General features: G+C 51.1%; 1 protein-coding gene across 1 annotated transcript in view; it reads left to right on the top strand.

The window, feature by feature from the left end:
* Positions 1-25,743, top strand: part of pou6f1 (POU class 6 homeobox 1) — an 884,787-nt gene that overhangs the window by 144,632 nt on the left and 714,412 nt on the right. The window contains exon 3 of the mRNA XM_072493696.1: positions 7,385-7,592. Within this exon, the coding sequence (XP_072349797.1) occupies positions 7,385-7,592 (208 nt within the window). The remainder of the gene's footprint in view (positions 1-7,384; positions 7,593-25,743) is intronic.

The raw sequence follows: 25,743 nt of genomic DNA, 5'->3' as shown, positions 1-25,743 counted from the left end.
CACCCTATGCGTAAAGAACTTTCCACGCACATCTCCCTTAAACTTTCCCCCTCTCACCTTGAAATCGTGACCCCTTATAATTGAGTACCCCACTCTGGGAAAAAGCTTCTTGCTCTCCACCCTATCGATACAAAGAAAATTACAGCACAGGAACAGGCCATTCGGCCCTCTCAGCCTGCGCCGCTCCAGATCCTTTATCTAAACCTGTCTTCTATTTTCCAAGGATCTACTTCCCTCTGTTCCCCGCCCGTTCATATATCTATCTAGATGCATCTTAAATGATGCTATCGTGCCCGCCTCTACCACCTCCGCTGGCAAGGCATTCCAGGCACCCACCACCCTCTGCGTAAAAAACTTTCCACGCACATCTCCCTTAAACTGTCCCCCTCTCACCTTGAAATACCTCTCATGATTTTGTCGACCTCAATGAGGTCCCCCCTTCAACCTCCGTCTTTCTGATGAAAATAATCCTAATCTACTCAACCTCTATTCATAGAAAAGGAGGAGGTATTGGGTCTTTTAAAAGATGTTAAGGTAGATATGTCTCCTGGACCGGATGGGACTTACCCCAGAATACTGAGGGAAACAAGAGGGGAAATTGCTGGGGCCTTGACTGACGTCTTTGTATCCTCATTGGCTGCAGGCGAGATTCCAGAGGACTGGAGAATAGCTAATGTAGTACCGCTGTTTAAGAAAGGTAGCAGGGATAATCCTGGAAACTAGGCCCGTGAGCCTCACGTCAGTAGTAGGTAAATTATTGGAGAGAATTCTCAGGGACAGGATCTATACCCATTTGGAAACAACTGGACTCATTAGCGATAGACAGCAATATTTTGTGAAGGGGAGGTCTTAACTCACTAACTTGATCGAGTTTTTTGAGGAGGTGACAAAAATGATTGATATGGGGAGGGTGGTGGATGTTGTTTACATGGACTTCAGTAAAGCCTTTGATAAGGTGCCTCATGGCAGACTGGTACAAAAGGTGAAGTCACACGAAATCAGAGATGAGGTGGTAAGAGAGATACAGAACTGGCTAGGTCATAGAAGGCAGAGAGTAGCAATGGAAGGGTGTTTTTCTGAATGAAAGATTGTGACCACAGGGTGTTCCACAGGGATCTGTGCTGGGGCCTCTGTTGTTTGTGGGGTACATGAACGATTTTGAGGAAAATGTAGCCAGTCTGATTAGTAAGTTCGCGGATGACATCAAGGTAGGTGGAGTGGCAGATAGTGTTGAGGATTGTCAGGACATAGATAGGTAGGAGGCTTGGGCAGAGAAATGTCAAATGGGGTTTAATCCAGACAAATGTGAGGTAATGCATTTTGGTAGGTCTAACATAGAGGGGAAATATACCATAAATGGCAAAACTCTGAGGAATATGGAAAGTCAGAGAGATCTGGGTGTGCAGGTCCACAGATCTTTGAAAGTTGCAACACAAGTGGACAAGATAGTCAAGAAAGCATGTGGAATGCTTGCCTTCATTGGACTGGGCTTCGAGTATAAAAACTGGCAAGTCATGCTGCAGCTGTATAGAACCTGGGTAAGGCCGCACTTGGAATATTGCGCACAATTCTGGTTGCCACACTACCTGAAGAATGTGGAGGCTTTGGAGAGGTGCAGAGGAGGTTTACCAGGATGTTGCCTGGTCTGGAGGGTGTTAGCTATGTGGAGAGGCTGAATAGACTCGGACGGAACAAAGAACAAAGAAATGTACAGCACAGGAACAGGCCCTTCGGCCCTCCAAGCCCATGCCGACCATGCTGCCCGACTAAACTACAATCTTCTACACTTCCTGGGTCCGTATCCCTCTATTCCCATCCTATTCATGTATTTGTCAAGATGCCCCTTAAATGTCACCATCGTCCCTGCTTCCACTACCTCCTCCAGTAGCGAGTTCCATGCACCCACTACCCTCTGCGTAAAAAAACTTGCCTCGTACATCTACTCCAAACCTTGCCCTTCTCACCTTAAACCTATGCCCCCTAGTAATTGACCCCTCTACTCCGGGGAGAAGCCTCTGACTATCCACTCTGTCTATGCCCCTCATAATTTTGTAGACCTCTATCAGGTCGCCCCTCAAACTCCTTCGTTCCAGTGAGAACAAAACGAGTTTATTCAACCGCTCCTCATAGCTAATGCCCTCCATACCAGGCAACATTCTGGTAAATCTCTTCTGCACCCTCTCTAAAGCCCCCACATCCTTCTGGTAGTGTGGCGACCAGAATTGAACACTATACTCCAAGTGTGGCCTGACTAAGGTTCTATACAGCTGCACTTGCCAATTCTTATACTCAATGCCTCAGCCAATGAAGGCAAGCATGCCGTATGCCTTCTTGACTACCTTCTCCACCTGTGTTGCCCCTTTCAGTGACCTGTGGACCTGTACTCCTAGATCTCTTTGACTTTCAATACTCTTGAGGGTTCTACCATTCACTGTATATTCCCTACCTGCATTAGACCTTCCAAAATGCATTACCTCACATTTGTCCGGATTAAACTCCACCTGCCATCTCTCCGCCCAAGTCTCCAAATCATTTATATATACACTACAAAGAGCAAAGGTCCCAGCACTGATCCCTGTGGAACACCACTAGTCACAGCCCTCCACTTAGAAAAGCATCCTTCCATTGCTACTCTCTGCCTTCTATGACCTAGCCAGTTCTGTATCCACCTTGCCAGCTCACCCCTGATCCCGTGTGACTTCACCTTTTGTACCAGTCTACCATGAGGGACCTTGTCAAAGGCCTTACTGAAGTCCATATAGACAACATCCACTGCCCTACCTGCATCAATCATCTTAGTGATCTCCTCGAAAAACTCTATCAAGTTAGTGAGACACGACCTCCCCTTCACAAAACCATGCTGCCTCTCACTAATACGTCCATTTGCTTCCAAATGGGAGTAGATCCTGTCTCAAAGAATTCTCTCCAGTAATTTCCCTACCACTGAAGTAAGGCTCACCGGCCTGTAGTTCCCTGGATTATCCTTGCTACCCTTCTTAAACAGAGGAACAACATTGGCTATTCTCCAGTCCTCCGGGACATCACCTGAAGACAGTGAGGATCCAAAGATTTCTGTCAAGGCCTCAGCAATTTCCTCTCCAGCCTCCTTCAGTATTCTGGGGTAGATCCCATCAGGCCCTGGGGACTTATCTACCTTAATATTTTTTAAGACACCCAACACCTCGTCTTTTTGGATCTCAATGTGACCCAGGCTATCTACACACCCTTCTCCAGACTCAACATCTACCAATTTCTTCTCTTTGGTGAATACTGATGCAAAGTATTCATTTTGTACCTCGCCCATTTCCTCTGGCTCCACACATAGATTCCCTTGCCTATCCTTCAGTGGGCCAACCCTTTCCCTGGCTACCCTCTTGCTTTTTATGTATGTGTAAAAAGCCTTGGGATTTTCCTTAACCCTATTTGCCAATGACCTTTCGTGACCCCTTCTAGCCCTCCTGACTCCTTGCTTAAGTTCCTTCCTACTTTCCTTATATTCCACACAGGCTTTGTCTGTTCCCAGCCTTTTAGCCCTGACAAATGCCTCCTTTTTCTTTTTGACGAGGCCTACAATATCTCTCGCTATCCAAGGTTCCCGAAAATTGCCGTATTTATCCGTCTTCCTCACAGGAACATGCCAGTCCTGAATTCCTTTCAACTGACACTTGAAAGCCTTCCACATGTCAGATGTTGATTTGCCCTCAAACATCCGCCCCCAATCTATGTTTTATTATAGAATTTACAGTGCAAAGGAGGCCATTCGGCCCATCGAGTCTGCACCGGCTCCCGGAAAGAGCACCCTACCCAAGGTCAACATCTCCACCCTATCCCCATAACCCAGTAACCCCACCCAACACTAAGGGCAATTTTGGACACTAAGGGCAATTTATCACGGCCAATCCACCTAACCTGCACATCTTTGGACTGTGGGAGGAAACTGGAGCACCCGGAGGAAACCCACGCACACACGGGGAGGATGTGCAGACTCCGCACAGACAGTGACCCAAGCCAGAATCGAACCTGTGACCCTGGAGCTGTGAAGCAATTGTGCTATCCACAATGCTACCGTGCTGCCCCACAATGCTACCGTTCTTCAGTTCTCGCCTAATATTGTTATAATTAGCCTTCCCCCAATTTAGCACGTTCATCCTCGGACCACTCTTATCCTTGTCCACCAGCACTTTGAAACTTACTGAATTGTGGTCACTGTTCCCGAAATGCTCCCCTACTGAAACATCTACCACCTGGCCGGGCTCATTCCCCAATACCAGGTCCAGTGCCGCCCCTTCCTTAGTTGGACTGTCCACATATTGTTTTAAGAAGCCCTCCTGGATGCTCCTTACAAACTCCGCTCCGTCTAAGCCCCTGGCACTAAGTGAGTCCCAGTCAATATTGGGGAAGTTGAAGTCTCCCATCACCACAACCTTGTTGTTTTTACTCTTTTCCAAAATCTGTCTACCTATCTGCTCCTCTATCTCCCGCTGGCTGTTGGGAGGCCTGTAGTAAACCCCCAACATTGTGACTGCACCCTTCTTATTCCTGATCTCTACCCATATAGCCTCACTGCCCTCTGAGGTGTCCTCCCACAGTACAGCTGTGATATTCTCCCTAACCAGTAGCGCAACTCCGCCACCCCTTTTACATCCCCCTCTATCCCGCCTGAAACATCTAAATCCTGGAACGTTTAGCTGCCAATCCAGCCCTTCCCTCAACCAGGTCTCTGTAATGGCAACAACATCATAGTTCCAAGTACTAATCCAAGCTCTAAGTTCATCTGCCTTACCCGTAATACTACTTGCATTAAAACATATGCACTTCAGGCCACCAGACCCGCTGTGTTCAGCAACTTCTCCCTGTCTGCTCTGCCTCAGAGCCCCACTGTCCCTATTCCCTAGTTCTCCCTCAATGCTCTCACCTTCTGACCTATTGCTCCCGTGCCCACCCCCCTGCCATACTAGTTTAAACCCTCCCGTGTGACACTAGCAAACCTCGCGGCCAGGATATTTATGCCTCTCCAGTTTAGATGCAACCCGTCCTTCTTATATCGGTCACACCTGCCCCGGAAGAGCTCCCAGTGGTCCAGATAACGTAAGCCCTCCCTCCTCCACCAGCTGTTTAGCCACGTGTTTAGCTGCTCTATCTTCCTATTTCTAGCCTCACTGGCACGTGGCACAGGGAGTAATCCTGAGATTACAACCCTAGAGGTCCTGTCTTTTAACTTTCTGCCTAGCTCCCTGAACCCCTGCTGCAGGACCTCATGCCCCTTCCTGCCTATGTCGTTAGTACCAATATGTACAACTACCTCTGCCTGTTTGCCCTCCCCCTTCAGGATGCCCTCTACCCGTTCGGAGACATCCTGGACCCTGGCACCAGGGAGGCAACATACTATCCTGGAGTCTCTTTCACGTCCACAGAAGCGCCGATCTGTGCCCTTGACTATAGAGTCCCCTATTACTATTGCTCTTCTGCGCTTTGACCCTCCCTTCTGAACATCAGAGCCAGCCGTGGTGCCACTGCTCTGGCTGCTGCTTTCATTAGAAAGACGGAGGAGGAGGGGTGACCTGATGGTGACAAGCTTATGAGGGGCATGGATAGAGTTTATGGACAGGCTCCTTCTCCCAGGGTGTAGGGGTCAGTCACCAGGAGCACAGGTTTAAGCAACGTGGGGCAAAGTTTAGAGGAGATGTGCGAGGCAGATCTTTTACATAGAGTATGGTGAGTGCCTGGAATGCTTTTCCAGGGGAGGTTGTGGAAGCAGGTACATTAACGGTGTTCAAAAGGCATCTTGACAAGTACATGGATAGGATGGGTATGGAGGGATACGGGAGAAGTGCTGAGGGTTTTGGCAAAGGTTCGTATCATGACCGGTACAGGCTTGGAGGGCCGAAGGGCCTGTTCCTGTGCTGTATTGTTCCTTAAAAATTGTTCCTTAAAAATTGTTCCTGGTGTGAGGAACTTCAGTCACACAGATAGATTGGAGAATTTGGGACTGTTTTCCTTGGAGAAGAGAAGGTTGAGAAGGGGTTAGATCGAAGGGTTTGGGCAGAATACAGAGAGAGAACCTATTCCCATTGTTGAAAAGCCGAAGAATAAGTGCAGATGGATTTCAGGTCAGTTTCTATGCTGTAATCATTGTGTGATTTTGTAAAGGAGCTTTCTTCAGACAAGTTACTGCTGTCCCAACAGAATCTTTGGGGAATTTTGGTGCCAAAGAATACAGCATAATTGTTATCTTCATCAACCACCCTGGTAACTTTTTCAAAGAATTCAATAAAGTTAATCAGGCAGGAGCAAGTTTCAGAATGAGCCCCAAACTCACCACCCGATGATAAAGTGCTTTGCACGAGCGTCTCTACATGGACACAAAACTCGCAGGGCTAAAATCAATAACCTGTTTGCTGCCACGTCTTAATAATGGACCCTACTGAGCTCATATTGGCCCCCCTTCTCTGCCATTTCTCTCAGCATTCGAGCTAAATGGCATGGAGATCAGCAGCAGCATCAGTATGAAGCACATAATCTGAAACAAATGCAAGCAAAATACTGCAGAAGCTGGAAATCTGAAATACAAACTGAAAATGTTGCAGGAACTCAGCGGGTCTGGCAGCATCTGTGGAGAGGGAAACAGTTCCAGTTTTGAGTCCAAATTACCTTTCTGCAGAACGAACGAAAGGTCAAAATGTGCAGAATAATACAGTAAGATTTGGGTGGGGTAGAATAGAGGACCAAGGATAGGCCGGGGCAAAGGAAAGATTGACAAAGGTGGCATGGACAGAAGACAAAGGGGAGTGGTAATGGTGCCATTATAATCTGAACCAAAACAAGTTTTGCAGTTACTTCAAAGCTTAAGCAATTTGAACAACTGAGAGCCATATAATGAGTATAACAGGCAGTTTCTATTTCAGCAATGATTACTAAATCCAGTTTTGTCCTTGTTTTCAGCAGGAATGGGAACTCTGGCTTATTGTCCCCACTTCCTTCCTCTCCTGCCATGGGGAACAATTGTAACGATTGCCATATTCCTGGTTAAATATGAACTAACAATACAGACCAGTGATCAGATCTGGATTCAACCTGGTCTGTACAGCTGGCACTCTGTGATGTATTCCCCCACTGTGCTGCCAAGGAAGCCATACTTTCACAGGTTTAATATTCAACATTAATGTGTGTTTCAAATGGATATATCACAGGCCAAATGTTAAGTGCTCGTTGCATCTTTAAGTTGAAAAATAAAATTAGTTTTGGACTCGCGGAGAATCCAGGTCTCTAATTCAGATCTCAAAGCTCATACCAGCCCTGGAAATGAAAAAAAAATGAAAGTACGACCATGAGTGAGGGACAGAATGCAGCTTTTACATTTGATTCTTAATGAATGTATTTACAGGCTACTGTGATGACTGGACAAGAAGTCAGCAAAGTTTCACCAAAGAAAGTGGATGTCTTATCCAAAGCAGGAGCTGATGTGCAATCCCGAGGAATTGTTCTCCCGACAGCAGTGCTGGCTGAGGGAAACAATAAAAGCAACATTCCTACTGAGGCACCAAAAATTCCCAGAGGTTCTGTGCAGGAGAACCACAGCCGCAGGTCTACTGGTGAGCAGGGATTATTTTTTGAATACTGTATGCATTTATAAGCAGCCTTTCTGTTAAACTAGTAAGAATGCCAACAATGTTTCTGTTCCCTTTTTTGAGAACACAGTGGGATCTGTCTAATGAAAGGGAAATGGTCAAATTTAATAACCACATATGAATAGAATAGAATCCCTACAGCAAGAGGGAGGCCATTCGGCCCATCAAGTCTGCACCGACCTTTCAAAAGAGCACCCTACCCAGACCCATGCTCTATCCCCGTAACCCTACCTATCCTTTTGGACACTAAAGGACAATTTAACATGGCCAATCCACCTAACCTGCACATCCCAAGACACTAAAGGACAATTTAACAGGTCTTTGTTTGCCTGGCCCGGGAGGAGGTCCTGGAAGGGGCTTTTGAGATCCACCGCATCTTCTGGTCCGCGGGTGGCGTGCGGTGCCACGCCTGCAACAAGGTGGAGCATATTAGAAACAATTGCCCCACCTCTAACACTGCCGCTGATGGTGCCTCCGCCCCCACTACTTCCACTGGCCTTGCAGCTCATTGTGGGGAACCAAGTCGGCGCCCACTGACCCCCTCGGCTGCTGGCGTGGCGGTGAGGCGGCACCCGCGTGGCCGGAAGGCTGAGAGGAAGACCAACAGGGCGATTCGCCAGCGGTCAGGTTTCGATCTGCCTGCCCCTCTGACTCTGACTGACCCAGTGCCCCTGGCTACTGACCCGGGTGCAGCCGTTACACCTCACCCCACCATCACCCAGCAACACCCTCAGCCCGGTGACATTTCACCCTCGGATGCTGGGCCCAGCGACACTTCTGCACCGGCCCCTCTGGGTGGCGGTAGTGAGGTGCGTGACCTCGAACCAGAGGGCGCTCTGTCCCAGCCACAAATTCTGGAGAGAAGCATTGAGGGACAAGGAGTCAGCCTGGAGGGGCCTCCAGAGATAGAGGTCTCCCCGGCCTGTGTTCCTCTCCCCCACAAACGGCGTCAATCCAGGTTCTTTCCCAGAGATGTCACGCCCAGTCCCCGAAAGAAAAGAGGTGGGGGGATAGTGAGGAAGCTGCTGCTGTTCCCCGAGCAGGGTGCTTCGGGGTCGGACGGGACCCTAGAGGGGTCTTCAGGCACCTCTGCCACCATCCCGGACCTGTTTCCGGAGTTATTTCCGGGTCTTTCCGGTGACCAGGCGATGGGGGCGGTGCAGGCATCAGCACTACCGCCTCTCGCTGGCCCGGGACCCCGGGAGGAGCCTGAGGAGATCCTGGTGGTGGGATCAAGGCAGGCGCTGGGTTGGTTGGCGGGCCCGTGTCGCCCGCCGCACTCAGTGTGGTGGAGGATTCGGGCCCGCAGAGCGACTGTCCGAAGGCTGTCAGCCGCCCAGTGTCGGGAGCGCAGGGTGCACATGAGGTTCTCTGCAGTGGGGTGCAGGGCTCATTCGTGCCTGACACTGAGTCGCCCCTCACAACCTCTGGGGGACTCCCGGAATCTGGCACATCATAACTGAAGGTTCATTTATTTTTTGCCTCCGTAGATAGTTCAGGCAGTGTCCTATTGGCCCATCCCTCCCCTCCACCAACACCCCAACTCCCCATCACCCTCCTTTCCCCTCTCTCCCCACCACCTCCTTCCTTTCCCTTCTTTTGGTACAGAGGCGAGGGTATCTGGTCTCTCCAGCGCAAAGTTTAGTGTGTGTACCATTTGTTTTTTGTAGAAACGTGTTGTGAACTGTTTTAATAATCAGAGTACCCCCCCCGCCCAGACATTGGTACCGAGGGGAGGCCACCCTGTTTCTCCAACACAGAATGAGTGTTTGTACCGTTTGGCCTTGTATATATTTTTTACTGTTTTAACAAAAAGATGTGGCCAATTCACCTAACAGCACGTCTTTCGGGACTTGTGGGAGGAAACCGGAGCACCCGGAGGAAACCCACACAGACACAGAGAGAACGTGCAGACTCCACACAGACAGTGACCCTCGGTCAGAATCAAATTTGAGTCCCTGGCACTGTGAGGAAACAGTGCCACCGTGCTGCCTCTGTATGTTAATTACAGTACAATCATTGATAAGAATTGTTTCCAAAGCTGAGGGACAGTTTCTCATAGTTATCTTCTAGCATTCTGTCACATGACTCGCAGATCAATGGAAGTATATATCTTTGCTCAAGAAGCTTTTGATCACTTTCTGTATACTGACTTTGTTAGACTTATTGCAACCTAGATTATAAATCGATGACTCCAGCATCAGTAGAAGTTGCCATCTCTGTTAAATTCGAGCAGCACAATGACAGCTGTTGTTGTGACTCATAAGAACATAAGAACTAGGAGCAGGAGTAGGCCATCTGGCCCCTCGAGCCTGCTCCACCATTCAATGAGATCATGGCTGATCTTTTGTGGACTCAGCTCCACTTTCCAGCCTGAACACCATAACCCTTAATCCCTTTATTCTTCAAAAAACTATCTATCTTTATCTTAAAAACATTTAATGAAGGAGCCTCTACTGCTTCAATGGGCAAGGAATTCCATAGATTCACAACCCTTTGGGTGAAGAAGTTCCTCCTAAACTCAGTCCTAAATCTACTTCCCCTTATTTTGAGGCTATGCCCCCTAGTTCTGCTTTCACCCGCCAGTGGAAACAACCTGCATCTATCCTATCTATTCCCTTCATAATCTTTTTGTTTCTATAAGATCCCCCCTCATCCTTCTAAATTCCAACGAGTACAGCCCCAGTCTACTCAACCTCTCCTCGTAATCCAACCCCTTCAGATCTGGGATTAAACTAGTGAATCTCCTCTGCACACCCTCCAGTGCCAGTACGTCCTTTCTCAAGTAAGGAGACCAAAACTGAACACAATACTCCAGGTGTGGCCTCACTAACACCTTATACAATTGCAACATAACCTCCCTAGTCTTAAACTCCATTCCTCTAGCAATGAAAGACAAAATTCCATTTGCCTTCTTAATCACCTGTTGCACCTGTAAACCAACTTTTTGCGACTCATGCACTAGCACACCCAGGTCTCTATGCACAGCAGCATGTTTTGATATTTTATCATTTAAATAATAATCCCTTTTGCTGTTATTCCTACCAAAATGGATAATCTCACATTCGTCAACATTGTATTCCATCTGCCAGACGCTAGCCCATTTACTTAGCCTATCCAAATCCCTCTGCAGACTTCCAGTAGCCTCTGCACTTTTTGCTTTACCACTTATCTTCGTGTCGTCTGCAAACTTGGACACATTGCCCTTGGTCCGCAACTCCAAATCATCTATGTAAATTGTGAACAGTTGTGGGCCCAACACTGATCCCTGAGGGACACCACTAGCTACTGATTGCCAACCAGAGAAACACCCATTAATCCCCACTCTTTGCTTTCTATTAATTAGCTTATCCTCTGTCAATGCTACTACTTTCCCCTTAATGCCATGCATCTTTATCTTATGCAGTAACCTTTTGTGTGGCACCTTGTCAAAGGCTTTCTGGAAATCCAGATATACCACATCCATTGGCTCCCCGTTATCTACTGCACTGTTAATGTCCTCAAAAAATTCCACTAAGTTAGTTAGGCACGACCTGCCCTTTATGAACCCATGCTGCGTCTGCCCAATGGGACAATTTCCATCCAGATGCCTCGCTATTTCTTCCTTGATGATAGATTCCAGCATCTTCCCTACTACCGAAGTTAAGCTCACTGGCCTATAATTACCCGCTTTCTGCTTACCTCCTTTTTTAAACAGTGGTGTCACGTTTGCTAATTTCCAATCCGCCGGGACCATCCCAGAGTCTAGTGAATCTTGGTAAATTATCACTAGTGCATTTGCAATTTCCCTAGCCATCTCTTTTAGCACTCTGGGATGCATTCCATCAGGTCCAGGAGACTTGTCTACCTTTAGCCCCATTAGCTTGCCCATCATTACCTCCTTGGTGATAACAATCCTCTCAAGGTCCTCACCTGTCATAGCCTCATTTCCATCAGTCACTGGCATGTTATTTGTATCTTCCACTGTGAAGACCGACCCAAAAAACCTGTTCAGTTCCTAAGCCATTTCTTCATCTCCCATTATTAAATCTCCCTTCTCATCCTCTAAAGGACCAATATTCACCTTAGCCACTCTTTTTTGTTTTATATATTTGTAGAAACTTTTACTATCTGTTTTTATATTCTGAGCAAGTTTACTCTCATAATCTAGCTTACTCTTCTTTATAGCTTTTTTAGTAGCTTTCTGTTGCCCCCTAAAGATTTCCCAGTCCTCTAGTCTCCCACTGATCTTTGCTACTTTGTATGTTTTTTCCTTCAGTTTGATACTCTCCCTTATTTCCTTAGATATCCACGGTCGATTTTCCCTCTTTTTACCGTCTTTCCTTTTTGTTGGTATAAACCTTTGCTGAGCACTATGAAAAATCACTTGGAAGGTTCGCCACTGGTCCTCAACTGTTTCACCATAAAGTCTTTGCTCCCAGTCTACCTTAGCTAGTTCTTCTTTCATCCCATTTTAATCTCCTTTGTTTAAGCACAAAATACTAGTGCTTGACTTTACCTTCTCACCCTCCATGTGTATTTTAAATTCCATCACATTGTGATCGCTCCTTCCGAGAGGATCCCTAACTATGAGATCCTGAATCAATCCTGTCTCATTACACAGGACCAGATCTAGGACCGCTTGTTCCCTCATAGGTTCCATTACGTACTGTTCTAGGAAACTATCGCGGATACATTCTATAAACTCCTCCTCAAGGCTGCCTTGACCGACCTGGTTAAACCAATCGACATGTAGATTAAAATCCCCCATGATAACTGCTGTACCATTTCTACATGCATCTGTTATTTCTTTGTTTATTGCCTGCCCCACCATAATGTTACTATTTGGTGGCCTATAGATTACTCCTATCAGTGACTTTTTCGCCTTACTATTCCTGATTTCCACCCAAATGGATTCAACCTTATCCTCCATAGCACCGATGTCATCCCTTACTGTTGCCCGGATGTCATCCTTAAATAACAGAGCTACACCACCTCCCTTACCATCCACTCTGTCCTTCCGAATAGTTTGATACCCTCGGATATTTAACTCCCAGTCTGACCATCCTTTATCCATGTTTCAGTAATGGCCACTAAATCATAGTCATTCACGATGATTTGCGCCATCAACTCAGGTAGAGCTTTATCTGTTGAACATGCACATCAGTGTCACATAAGAACACAGCATAAGAAATGAGTGCAGGAGTGGACCATATGGCCCATCGAGACTGCTCCGCCAGTCAATACAATTACAGCTAATCTTGGGCTTCAACTCCACTTTCCCACCCACTCCCCATATCCCATAATTCTCCGAGACCAAAACTCTGTTCATCTCGGCCTTAAATATATTCAGCGATGGAGCATCCACAATCCTCTGGGGTGGAGAATTCCAAAGATTCACAGCTCTTTGAGTGAATAAATTTATCCTCATCTCAGTCCCGAGACTGTGATCCCCCGTGTTGTAGATTCCCCAGCCAAGGGGAAACAATCTCTCAGTATCCACCCTGTCAAACCCCAGCCAAGGGGAAACAATCTCTCAGTATCCACCCTGTCAAACCCCAGCCAGGGGGAAACAATCTCTCAGTATCCACCCTGTCAAACCCCAGCCAGGGGGAAACAATCTCTCAGTATCCACCCTGTCAAACCCCAGCCAGGGGGAAACAATCTCTCAGTATCCACCCTGTCAAACCCCAGCCAGGGGGAAACAATCTCTCCGTATCCACCCTGTCAAACCCCATCCAGGGGGAAACAATCTCTCAGTATCCACCCTGCCCAACCCCAGCCAGGGGGAAACAATCTCTCAGTATCCACCCTGTCAAACCCCAGCCAGTGGGAAATGATCTCTCAGTATCCACCCTGTCAAACCCCAGCCAGGGGGAAACAATCTCTCAGTATCCACCCTGTCAAACCCCAGCCAGGGGGAAACAATCTCACAGTAGCCACCCTGTCAAACCCCAGCCAGGGGGAAACAATCTCTCAGTATCCACCCTGTCAAACCCCAGCCAGGGGGAAACAATCTCTCAGTATCCACCCTGCCCAACCCCAGCCAGGGGGAAACAATCTCTCAGTATCCACCCTGTCAAACCCCAGCCAGGGGGAAACAATCTCTCAGTATCCACCCTGTCAAACCCCAGCCAGGGGGAAACAATCTCTCAGTATCCACCCTGTCAAACCCCAGCCAGGGGGACACAATCTCTCAGTGTCCACCCTGTCAAACCCCAGCCAGGGAGAAATAATCTCTCAGTGTCCACCCTGTCAAACCCCAGCCAGGGAGAAACAATCTCTCCGTATCCACCCTGTCAAACCCCAGCCAGGGGGAAACAATCTCTCAGTATCCACCCTGTCAAACCCCAGCCAGGGGGAAACAATCTCTCCGTATCCACCCTGTCAAATCCCAGCCAGGGGGAAACAATCTCTCAGTGTCCACCCTGTCAAACCCCAGTCAGGGGGAAACAATCTCTCAGTATCCACCCTGTCAAACCCCAGCCAGGGGGAAACAATCTCTCAGTATCCACCCTGTCAAACCCCAGCCGGGGGGAAACAATCTCTCAGTATCCACCCTGTCAAATCCCTTCAGAATCTTCTACGTTTCAATGTGATCACCTCTTATTGGTCCAATCGCCAGAGAATATAGACCCAATTTATTCAGACTCTCATCATAGGACAACCCCTCATCCCAGGGACCAATCCAGTGAATTTGCACTATACCACCCCCCCCCCTTCCCACATACCAGTATATCCTTAAATATGGAGACTGAAACGACACTCAGTATTCCAGATGTGGTCTCACCAAAACCTTGTCCAATTGTAGTAAGACTTCTTTATTCTTATACGCTAATCCCCTTGCGATAAAGGTCAATATGCCATTTACCTTCCTAATTGCTTGTTGCACCTGCATGCTAGCTTTGTGTGCTCCTGGTTCGAGTACACCAAGTCTCTCTGAAGAGCAACATTTACAGGTTTCACACCTCTTACAAAATATTCTACTTTTCTATTCTTACAACCGAAGTGACTAATTTCACACTTCTCCCCATTATACTCCACCTTCTTGCCCACTCACTTAAACTGTATATATCCCTTTGCAACCTCGTTCTGTCCCCTTCACTGTTTGCATTCTCAGCTAATTTAGATTCCTTACTTTGTTAAGTTATTACTATAGATTGTAAATAGCTGAGACCTCAGCACTGATCCTTGCGGCACTCCATTAGTCATAATCTGCCAACATGAAGAAGCCCCATTTATGCATACTCTTTGCTTCCTGTCAGTTCACCAATCAGCTCTCTGTGCCAATATATCACGCTGAACACCATTAGCCTTGTCTTGCATATTAACCTTTTGTGTGGCATCTAATCCAATACTTTTTGGAAATCCAGATGTACTATATTAGCTGGTTCTCCCTTATCTATCCTAATAGTTACATCCTCAAAAAACTTCAATAAATTTGACAAACAGGATTTCGCTTGAATAACACCATGTTGATTTGATCTAATTATACTCTGCGTTTCTAAGTGCATTGTTAAGACTTCCTTAATAATAGATTTCAGCATTTTCTTGATGGCAATGTCAGGCTAATTGGTCTGTAGTTCCTAATTTTCTCTCTCCCTCCTTTCTTGAATAGCGTTGTAACATTTGCTGTCTTCCAATCTGCTGGGATTTTTCCTGAATTCAGAGAATTACAGCTAGCGCATCCATTGGGCGCGATTTAACAGAAATGTGTCTGCCGTTTGGCGCATTTAGTGGGGGTTTCCCGGCGCTGGCAGCGCAGAGAACAACCCCGCTATTAAAAGGGACTCTGCTTCATTTCTGGGCCTTAGTCCCATTTCCTGCACTAAGGGGCGCCGCTCGCCAGTGCTGAAAGAGATTTAAAATTGGCACACCAATCTCCGAACCTTCCACCGAGGCCTCTGGACCCCACCCAATGCCACAATTCACCAATTAGGGGGTCATCGAGCCCTCCCCATCCCACCTCATAAGGGCACCCCAGGCACAGGCAAGATACCACCTGGGCATCTTGGCAGTGCCACCTGGGTGCAACCCTGGCAATGCCAGGGTGCCCTGGGTGCCACTGCCAGGGTTCCAGGCTGGCAGTGCCACGATGCCTTGGTAGCATTGGGGGTGCCAGGGTACCACCCTGTCCAGAGCCCAACCACACAGGGGCTCCGATCATCCAGATCGCAACGCCTCTCGCAAGATTTACTGGCCTGGTCACCCCCCCGAGTTGGGCGCGGTGAGGCCGATAGATCGTGCCCATTATCGCTGCAACTATTTGTTTAAGAAACCTAGGATGTAGGCCTTTGTACCTGACTCTTTGTGGGCTTTTAGTCTCTTGTGTTTCTCTGGTACTTTGTTTATTACTCCTTAGGTTATCCTCTATTTCTGGTAAGTAATTTGTGTCTTCTACTGTGAAGATGACAAAAAATGTTTGTTCAATGTATCTGCCATTACCTTATTCCCCATGATAATTTCTACTCTCTGTGTTTCTAGAGGACCAATGTTTGTTTTAGCTACTCCCTTCCTTTTTATGCACACCCTCGCCAGTTTACTCTAATATTCAATTTTTTCCCTTTTGACCAGCCTTTTGGTGGCCTTTTGCTGTTTTTTAAAAACTCACAATATCAGCTATATTACTTTTCTTTACAACATTATATGCTTCTTTTAATCAAATACCATTCTTAACATCCTGTTCAAATTTCAGATTCTTCCTTGTGATTGGAATATGTTGTTTTTAAACTTAACATGGAATTCAATTGTCTTATGATCACAATTTCCCAGTGGATCTTTTACTATGACATTACTAATTAACATCATTGCACAAATCATGATGTGGAGATGCCGGCGTTGGACTGGGGTGATGACCTGATGAAGGAGCTGCGCTCCGAAAGCTAGTGATTCCAAATAAATCTGTTGGACTTTAACCAGGTGTTGTAAGACTTCTTACTGCACAAATCCTCATTGGATCTACAATTACTTCATTCATAGTATAATAATATAATCTTTATTATTGTCACAAGTCGGCTTACATTAACACGGCAATGAAGTTACTGTGAAAAGCCCCTAGTCGCCACATTCCGGCGCCTGTTCGGGTACACAGAGGGAGAATTCAGAATGTCCAATTCACCTAACAGCACGTCTTTTGGGACTTGTGGGAGGAAACCGGAGCACCCGGAGGAAACCCACGCAGACACAGGGAGAACGTGCAGACTCCGCACAGAAAGTGACCCAAGCCGGGAATCGAACCTGTGACCCTGGCGCTGTGAAGAAACAGTGCTAACCACTGTGTTGGTTTCACAATATACAAACATATGAATCAGGTGCAGGAGGAGGCCACTCAGCCCTTCGAGCCTGCGATCATGGCTGATCTGATTGTGACCTCCCGCTTACTGCCGATAAACTTTCACCCCCTTGTTAATCAAGAATCTATCGAGCTCTGCCTTAAAAATATTCAAGACTGCTTCCACTGCCTTCTGAGGGAGAGAGTTCCTGAGACTCTCAAATTCCTGAGAGAATAACATTTTCCTCATCTCTGTCTTCAATGGACCACCTCTTATTTTTAAACAATGAATCCTCCGACAAGAGGAAACATCGGGCGGGCGTCTCCGGTTGCCGATGGCGAATCGCGTTCGGCGATTGGCCGGGGAATCAACGTTCGTGCCGAAATCGGGGGCGTTTTGCGGTGCTCCACCCCCTCCAAAGCGGCGTACTCTAGGAATTTGCCTGACGCCCTCACCCTGATGCTCCGCCCCCGACCGGCCGAGTTCCCGACGGTGTGGGTCTCTCATGCTATCATTTGTCGGGAACTCGACGTGACGGCTGCGGTCTCAGTCCCTTCATCCAAGTAATTTATATAAATTGTATAAAGTTGAGGCCTGAGTACTGGTACCTATGGCACACCACTGATCCCTATAGTCATTAAATCATGCCAAGTCAGGAAGACCCAGTTATGCCTACTCTCTGTTTCTTGTCAGTCAGCCTATCTTAATAATAATATAATAATAATCTTTATTGTCACAAGTGGGTTTATATTAACACTGCAATGAAGTTACTGTGAAAGTCCCCTCGTCGCCACATTCTGGCGCCTCTTCGGATATACAGAGGGAGAATTCAGAATGTCCAAATTAACTAATCTTTTGGGAATTGTGGGAGGAAACCGGAGCACCCGGAGGAAACCCACGCAGACACGGGGAGAACGTGCAGACTCCGCACAGATAGTGACCCAGGGGGTAGTCGAACCTGGGACCCTGGAGCAGTGAAACCACAGTGCTAACCACTATGGTACCGTGCTGCCCGTCATGCCATTCAGTCCATGCCAATATGTTATGCCCTACACCAAGGTTTTCCACACTGCGGATCACAACTTATGGGCAGGTCGTATGCGGGATCATGGAGTGATCAGCCGCGGCATTCCCGATCGCGGGAGAAGCATCCAACAGCCACGACTGGCTTTTAAACTGAGAATCCCGGCCGTGACCAGCTGTTAAATTGAGAATGCCGGCTGTGATCAGCTTTTAAATGGAACGATGCAGTCTTCTGGCCAGAAGTGGCGGTAGAGAGCAGGTCACACGGCATGTACATCGGTGCTTTTGGCAGAAAGTCACGGGAGGAGAGATCCCTCCATTTTCTAGCTGCGAGCAAGCAAGGCAACATGACTTTGAAGAACTGAAGATGGATCGTTTTAAACAAAGAAAAAAATGAAATTGGGAACAAAGCAGTGCAAAGATGATTTCTTGAGGTGTGACTTTATTAATTGTGCCAGTGCAACTCAGGAAGCAAAGCCCATGTGTGTTACATGCAGGGAAGTACTGGCAAATTAAAGTTTAAAACCCTCAAAACTTCAAAGGCATGGCGAGTTCGAGGACAAACCTCTTGATTTTTTGGAAAGGATGTTGTGAGAACATAAATCATCAGCTGAAGTGCTCAGCAGAAATGGAGCATTGAATGACAAAGCAAGTAAGATTGTGAGGATCAAGAAGGCTCAGCTGTCACATTGAAGGTAAGCTAATATGGTGTGTCGTGAAGGTCGGCTGGCGTGGGTCCCGAAGGTCGTCCGGCGTGGGTCCCGAAGGTCGGCCGGCGTGGGTCCCGAAGGTTGGTCGGCGTGGGTCCCGAAGGTTGGACGGCGTGGGTCCCGAAGGTCGGTCGGCGTGGGTCCCGAAGGTCGGTCGGCGTGGGTCCCGAAGGTCGGTCGGCGTGGGTCCCGAAGGTCGGTCGGCGTGGGTCCCGAAGGTCGGTCGGCGTGGGTCCCGAAGGTCGGTCGGCGTGGGTCCCGAAGGTCGGTCGGCGTGGGTCCCGAAGGTCGGTCGGCGTGGGTCCCGAAGGTCGGTCGGCGTGGGTCCCGAAGGTTGGTCGGCGTGGATCCCGAAGGTGGGTCGGCGTGGGTCACGAAGGTTGGTCGGCGTGGGTCCCGAAGGTTGGTCGGCGTGGATCCCGAAGGTGGGTCGGCGTGGGTCACGAAGGTTGGTCGGCGTGGGTCCCGAAGGTTGGACGGCGTGGGTCCCGAAGGTCGGTCGGCGTGGGTCCCGAAGGTCGGTCGGCGTGGGTCCCGAAGGTCGGTCGGCGTGGGTCCCGAAGGTCGGTCGGCGTGGGTCCCGAAGGTCGGTCGGCGTGGGTCCCGAAGGTCGGTCGGCGTGGGTCCCGAAGGTCGGTCGGCGTGGGTCCCGAAGGTCGGTCGGCGTGGATCCCGAAGGTGGGTCGGCGTGGGTCGGCGTGGGTCACGAAGGTTGGTCGGCGTGGGTCCCGAAGGTTGGTCGGCGTGGATCCCGAAGGTTGGTCGGCGTGGGTCCCGAAGGTGGGTCGGCGTGGGTCCCGAAGGTCGGTCGGCGTGGGTCCCGAAGGTGGGTCGGCGTGGGTCCCAAAGGCCGGCTGGTTAGTAAAATTGGGTCCCTGGAAAAAGAGTTTGCAAAAAACTCAGCTGCACCATGAGCTTTTATTTTCCACAATAACCTTTGATGTGGTACCTCATCAAATGTCTTCTGGAAATCTAAGTACAGTACATTCACTGGTTCCCCTTCATTTATAGTACATGTGACTCCTTCAAAGAATTCCAATAAATTGGTTAAACATTGGTTCCCTTTCACAAAACCATGTTGGCTTGCCTGATCGCCTTGAATTTATCTAAGTGCCTGGCTGTAACATCTTTAGTAATCACTTCTGGCATTTTCCCTCTGACAGATATGAAGCTAACTGGCCTATAGTATCCTGCTTCCCGTCTACCTCCCTTTTTGGACAAAGGAGTTATATTTGCCATTTCCCAAACTAATGGAACCTTCCCAGAATCTAAACACTGTTGGAAAATCAAAATCAGTGCATCAACTATCTCACTAGCCCCTTGTTTTAAGATCCGAGGAAGGGGTTCTGGGGATTTGTCAGCCTGGAGTTCCAACAATTTGCCTAATACCACTTCCCTGGTGATTGTTATTTTTCTAAGTTCCTCCCTCCTTTCCAATTCCTGATTTACAGCTATTTCTGGGATGTTACTTGCATCCTTTATAGTGAAAACCGCTGTAAAATACCTGTTCAATTCATCTGTCATGTCCCTATTTTTGATTAAGGATTGCCCAGACTCACTTTCTATAGGACCAATGCTTGCTTGTTAATTTATTTCTTTATATTACTAGCTATCTTTCTCTCGTTCTCTAATTTTCCCTCTTCATTCTGTTGTTCTTTGCTGCTCTTTATATTCTGTTCAATCTTCTGACCTGTCTTCCGTCTTTGTGCAATTTTATGTTTTTTCTTTAAGTTTGATATTTTATTAACTACGGGTGGTGGGTTCTCCACTTGGAATTTTTCTTTCTCATTGGAATGTATCTATTTTGTGTGTTCTGAAATATCCCTCGTCTGTCACTGCATCTCTCTGAACCTATCCCTTAACTTAATTTGCCAATTTACATTAGCCAGCTGAGCTTTCATGCCCTCATAATTGCCCTTATTTAAGTTTAAAATACTACTCTTGGATCCACTCTCCTTTCCCTCAAACTGAATGCAAAATTCAATCATATACAAACACAGGACAATACAGCACAGGAACAAGCTCTTCGGCCCTCCAAGCCTGTACCGGTCATGATACCAACCTTTGCCAAAACCCTCAGCACTTCCTTGTGCCCTATCCCTCTATACCCATCCTATCCATGTGTTTGTCGAGATGCCTTTTGAACGTTGTTAATACATAGATACATAGATTCATAGAAGACAGGAGCAGGAGGAGGCCTTTTGACCCTTCGAGCCTGCTCCGCCATTCATCACCATCATGGCTGATCATCCAACTTAATAATCACTGTTTCTCAAGGGTGCCTTCCCTATGAAGTTATCAATTAATCTTATCTCGTTGCGCAATATCAGGCTGAGTAGCCTGTTTTCTGGCTGGCACCAGAACGTAATGTGCCAGGAAATTATCCTGAAAACATTCTGTGAATTCCTCATCTAGGCTACCTTTGCCCATCTGATTTTTCCAGTCTATATGTAGATAATCCCTCATAATTGCCTCTATACATTTCCGACATGCTCTCATTATCTATTCCTTTATACTCTGTCCAGCTACTACGGCCACAGCAGATGTTAGTTGCCGCGCAAGCCAGTTTGCAGGGGGAAACTTGTCTTCCTGATCATAACCTTTATTTTTTTATTCTGAAAAAAAAAGGAAATAAACGACTGATCCCCACAGCATAGAATTCCAGGAACACTTTTGGTATTTTAGAAATTAAAAGATTTATTAATATAAGGCATTTCCTGTTGATTCCCTGAGGTTGTATTTCTTTCATTTTGTCTTTTTCGTTTTTGGTCCATGGATCGTTAATGGAGACATGCCTTTAAGTCGAGCAGAGGAAGCAAGGAACTCAAAGTGTCAAAATAGTACACTGCGTTATAAAGTTTTGTATTTTGGGCAGACGAACCAGACTTTATGGTACCCAAGAGATTGGAAAGGTTTGTTTCGATTGGTTGTCTGGTGGCCAATGGATTGGCCAGGGACAGTATTCTGCCTGGCAACCGACAGTAATTGGTTCCTGACAGGTGGGGTTTTTCGGAGAGAACACAGGAAAAGCCACTGGACTCTCAGCAGCTCTATATCACTATTGTGCTCCCGACTGTCTGAGGACAGGAGTTACTAGACACTAAAAGAATAAGCTGTCTCTCCCTCTCGAATGCTATCTGCCTGCGACTTCTGTGAATCTACAGATGAAAGCCTGTCTACAGCGGTTACAAGCCGAAAAATAAGGGGCGCGATTCTCCGACCCCCCACCAGGTCGGAGAATCGCCGGGGGCCGGCGTGAATCCTGCCCCCACCGTGTCCCGAATTCTCCGCCACCGGAGATTCGGCGGGGGCGGGAATCGCGCGGGTCGGCGGAAAACGCGCCGGTCGGCGGGCCCACCCCAGGCAATTCTCCGGTCCACGATCGGCCGAAGTCCCGCCGCTGTCAACCCACGCCAGCCGGCGTGGATTGAACCATCTTTCGAACGGCGGGATAAGGCGGCGCGGGCGGGCTCCGGGTACCTGCAGGGCGATCTGGCCCCGGGGGGTGCCCCCACGGTGTCCTGGCCCGTGATCGGGGCCCACCGATCCGCGGGCGGGCCTGTGCTGTGGGGGCACTCTTTTCCTTCCGCCTTCGCCATGGTCTTCACTATGGCGGAGGCGGAAGAGACCCCCTCCACTGCGCATGCACGGGGATGCCGTGAGCGGCCGCTGACGCTCCCGCGCATGTGTTGCACGGCAAAGCCATTTCCGCACCAGCTGGCGGGGCGGAAATCAGTCCGGCGCGGGCCTAGCCCCTCAAGGTGAGGGCTCGGCCCCTCAAGATGCGGCGAATTCCGCACCTTTGGGGCGGCGCGATGCCGGACTGATTTGCGCCGTTTTTGGCGCCGGTCGGCGGACATCGCGCCAATTGCGGAGAATTCCGCCCAAGATCTTTCCATCTGCAAGCCTCGACTGAAGAAAGAAATTAACTGGACAATCCGCGCAGCACCCTCCGGTGTATGTGGAGGGAGGTGGGCCAGGCCGCCAGCGCCGTGGGGCACACCCCACGGAACGGCGACCAGTGCCGCAAAAAGCTGCACGATGTAACAAGGGGAGCCAGGGTGAGTACACAGCAACGTGCCCCTGGCACCACCACCCCTATACGCCACACATGTACCCCCCCCCCACCCCCATGCCATCGTCTCCTCAACAGCTGCGCTGCATGCGTTGGACCGGAAAACACTGATGTTTGTTCCCACCCCCATCCCCAGGGGGAGAGTGCCCACAACCACAGGGAGCGGGAAAAAAGTGGAGGGGATCCACCCGGACTGCACCCCCTCACCACAGCCCCCCACTCCACCCCAGCCCCCCACCCAATCCCCTCACCCCAGCCCCGCACTCCACCCCCTCACCCCAGCCCCCCACTCCACCCCCTCACCCCAGCCCCTCACCCCAGCCCCTCACCCCAGCCCCCCACTCCACCCCCTCACCCCAGCCCCCCACTCCACCCCCTCACCCAAGCCCCCCACTCCACCCCCTCACCCCAGCCCCCCACTCCACCCCCTCACCCCAGCCCCCACCCCACACCCTCACCCCAGCCCCCCACACCCTCACCCCAGCCCCCCACTCCATCCCCCTCACCCCAGCCCTCACTCCACACCCTCACCCCAGCCCCCCACTCCACCCCCTCACCCCAGCCCCCCACTCCACCCCTTCTTCCCAGTCCCCCACTCCACCCCCTCACCCCAGCTCCCCACTCCACCCCCTCACCCCAGCCCCCACTCCACCCCCCTCACCCCAGCCCTCACTCCACACCCTCACCCCAGCCCCCCACTCCACCCCCTCACCCCAGCCCCCCACTCCACCCCCTCACCCCAGCCCCCCACTCCACCCCCTCACCACAGCCCCCCACTCCACCCCCTCACCCCAGCCCCCCACTCCACCCCCTCACCCCAGCCCCGCACTCCACCCCCTCACCCCAGCCCCCCACTCCACACCCTCACCCCAGCCCCCCACTCCACCCCCTCACCCCAGCCCCCACCCCACACCCTCACCCCAGCCCCCCACACCCTCACCCCAGCCCCCCACACCCTCACCCCAGCCCCCCACTCCATCCCCCTCACCCCAGCCCTCACTCCACACCCTCACCCCAGCCCCCCACTCCACCCCCTCACCCCAGCCCCCCACTCCACCCCTTCTTCCCAGTCCTCCACTCCACCCCCTCACCCCAGCCCCCCACTCCACCCCCTCACCCCAGCTCCCCACTCCACCCCCTCACCCCAGCCCCCACTCCACCCCCCTCACCCCAGCCCTCACTCCACACCCTCACCCCAGCCCCCCACTCCACCCCCTCACCCCAGCCCCCCACTCCACCCCCCTCACCCCAGCCCTCACTCCACACCCTCACCTCAGCCCCTCACTCCACACCCTCACCCCAGCCCCTCACTCCACCCCCTCTCCCAGCCCCCCACTCCACCCCCTCACCCAGCCCCCCACTCCACCCCCTCACCCCAGCCCCCACTCCACCCCCTCACTCCACCCCCACTCCACCCCCTCCCCCAGCCCTCCACTCCATCCCCCCACTCCATCCCCTCATGTCAGCCCCCCACTCCACCCCTTCTCCCCCAGCCCCCCACTCCACCCCTTCCCCCCACCCCACCCCCACTCCACCCCCTCCCCCAGCCCCCCACTCCATCCCCTCATGTCAGCCCCCCACTCCACCCCTTCTCCCCCAGCCCCCCACTCCACCCCTTCCCCCCACCCCCCTCACTCCACCTTCTCACCCCACCCCACACTCCACCCCCTCCCCCAGCCCCTCACTCAACACCCTCACCTCACCCCCTCACCATAGCCCCCCATTCCACCCCCTCACCACCCCTCACCCCAGGCCCCACTCCACCCCCTCACCACCCCTCACCCCAGCCCCCCCACTCCACCCTCTCACCCCAGACCCCCACCCCACCCCCTCACCCCAGACCCCCACCCCACACCCTCACCCCAGCCCACCACTCCACCCCCTCACCCCAGCCCCCCACTCCACCGGCTCACCCCAGCCCCCCACTCCACCCCTTCTTCCCAGCCCCTCACCCCAGCCCCCCACTCCACCCCCTCACCCCAGCTCCCCACTTCACCCCCTCACCCCAGCCCCCACTCCACCCCCTCACCCCAGCCCTCACTCCACCGGCTCACCCCAGCCCCCCACTCCACCCCTTCTTCCCAGCCCCTCACCCCAGCCCCCCACTCCACCCCCTCACCCCAGCTCCCCACTTCACCCCCTCACCCCAGCCCCCACTCCACCCCCCTCACCCCAGCCCTCACTCCACACCCTCACCCCAGCCCCCCACTCCACCCCCTCACCCCAGCCCCCCACTCCACCCCCCTCACCCCAGCCCTCACTCCACACCCTCACCTCAGCCCCTCACTCCACACCCTCACCCCAGCCCTCACTCCACACCCTCACCTCAGCCCCTCACTCCACACCCTCACCCCAGCCCTCACTCCACACCCTCACCCCAGCCCCCCACTCCAGCCCCTCCCCCAGCCCCCCACTCCACCCCCTCCCCCAGCCCCGCACTCCACCCCCTCACCCCAGCCCCCCACTCCACCCCCTCACCCCAGCCCCCCACTCCACCCCCTCACCCCAGCCCCTCACTCCACACCCTCACTCCAGCCCCCCACTCCACCCCCACTCCACCCCCTCACTCCACCCCCACTCCACCCCCTCACTCCACCCCCACTCCACCCCCTCACCCCAAGCCCCACTCCACCCCCTCACTCCACCCCCCACTCCACCCCCTCACTCCACCCTCACTCCACCCCCACTCCACCCCCACTCCACCCCCTCACTCCACCCCCACTCCACCCCTTCTCCCCCAGCCCCCCACTCCACCTTCTCACCCCACCCCCTCACCATAGCCCCCCATTCCACCCCCTCACCCCAGGCCCCACTCCACCCCCTCACCCTCCCTCACCACAGCCCCCCACTCCACCTTCTCACCCCACCCCACACTCCACCCCCTCCCCCAGCCCCTCACTCCACCCCCTCACCTCACCCCCTCACCATAGCCCCCCATTCCACCCCCTCACCCCAGGCCCCACTCCACACCCTCACCCCAGCCCCCCCACTCCACCCCTTCTCCCCAGCCCCCCGCTCCACCCCTTATCCCCAGCCCCCCACTCCACCCCCTCACC

The sequence above is a fragment of the Scyliorhinus torazame genome, chromosome X, assembly GCF_047496885.1.
Source record: "Scyliorhinus torazame isolate Kashiwa2021f chromosome X, sScyTor2.1, whole genome shotgun sequence".
NCBI classification, from domain to species: Eukaryota; Metazoa; Chordata; class Chondrichthyes; order Carcharhiniformes; family Scyliorhinidae; genus Scyliorhinus; species Scyliorhinus torazame.
Note: the sequence above shows the minus strand (reverse complement) of the source record. Positions and strands in the feature narration are given on the sequence as shown.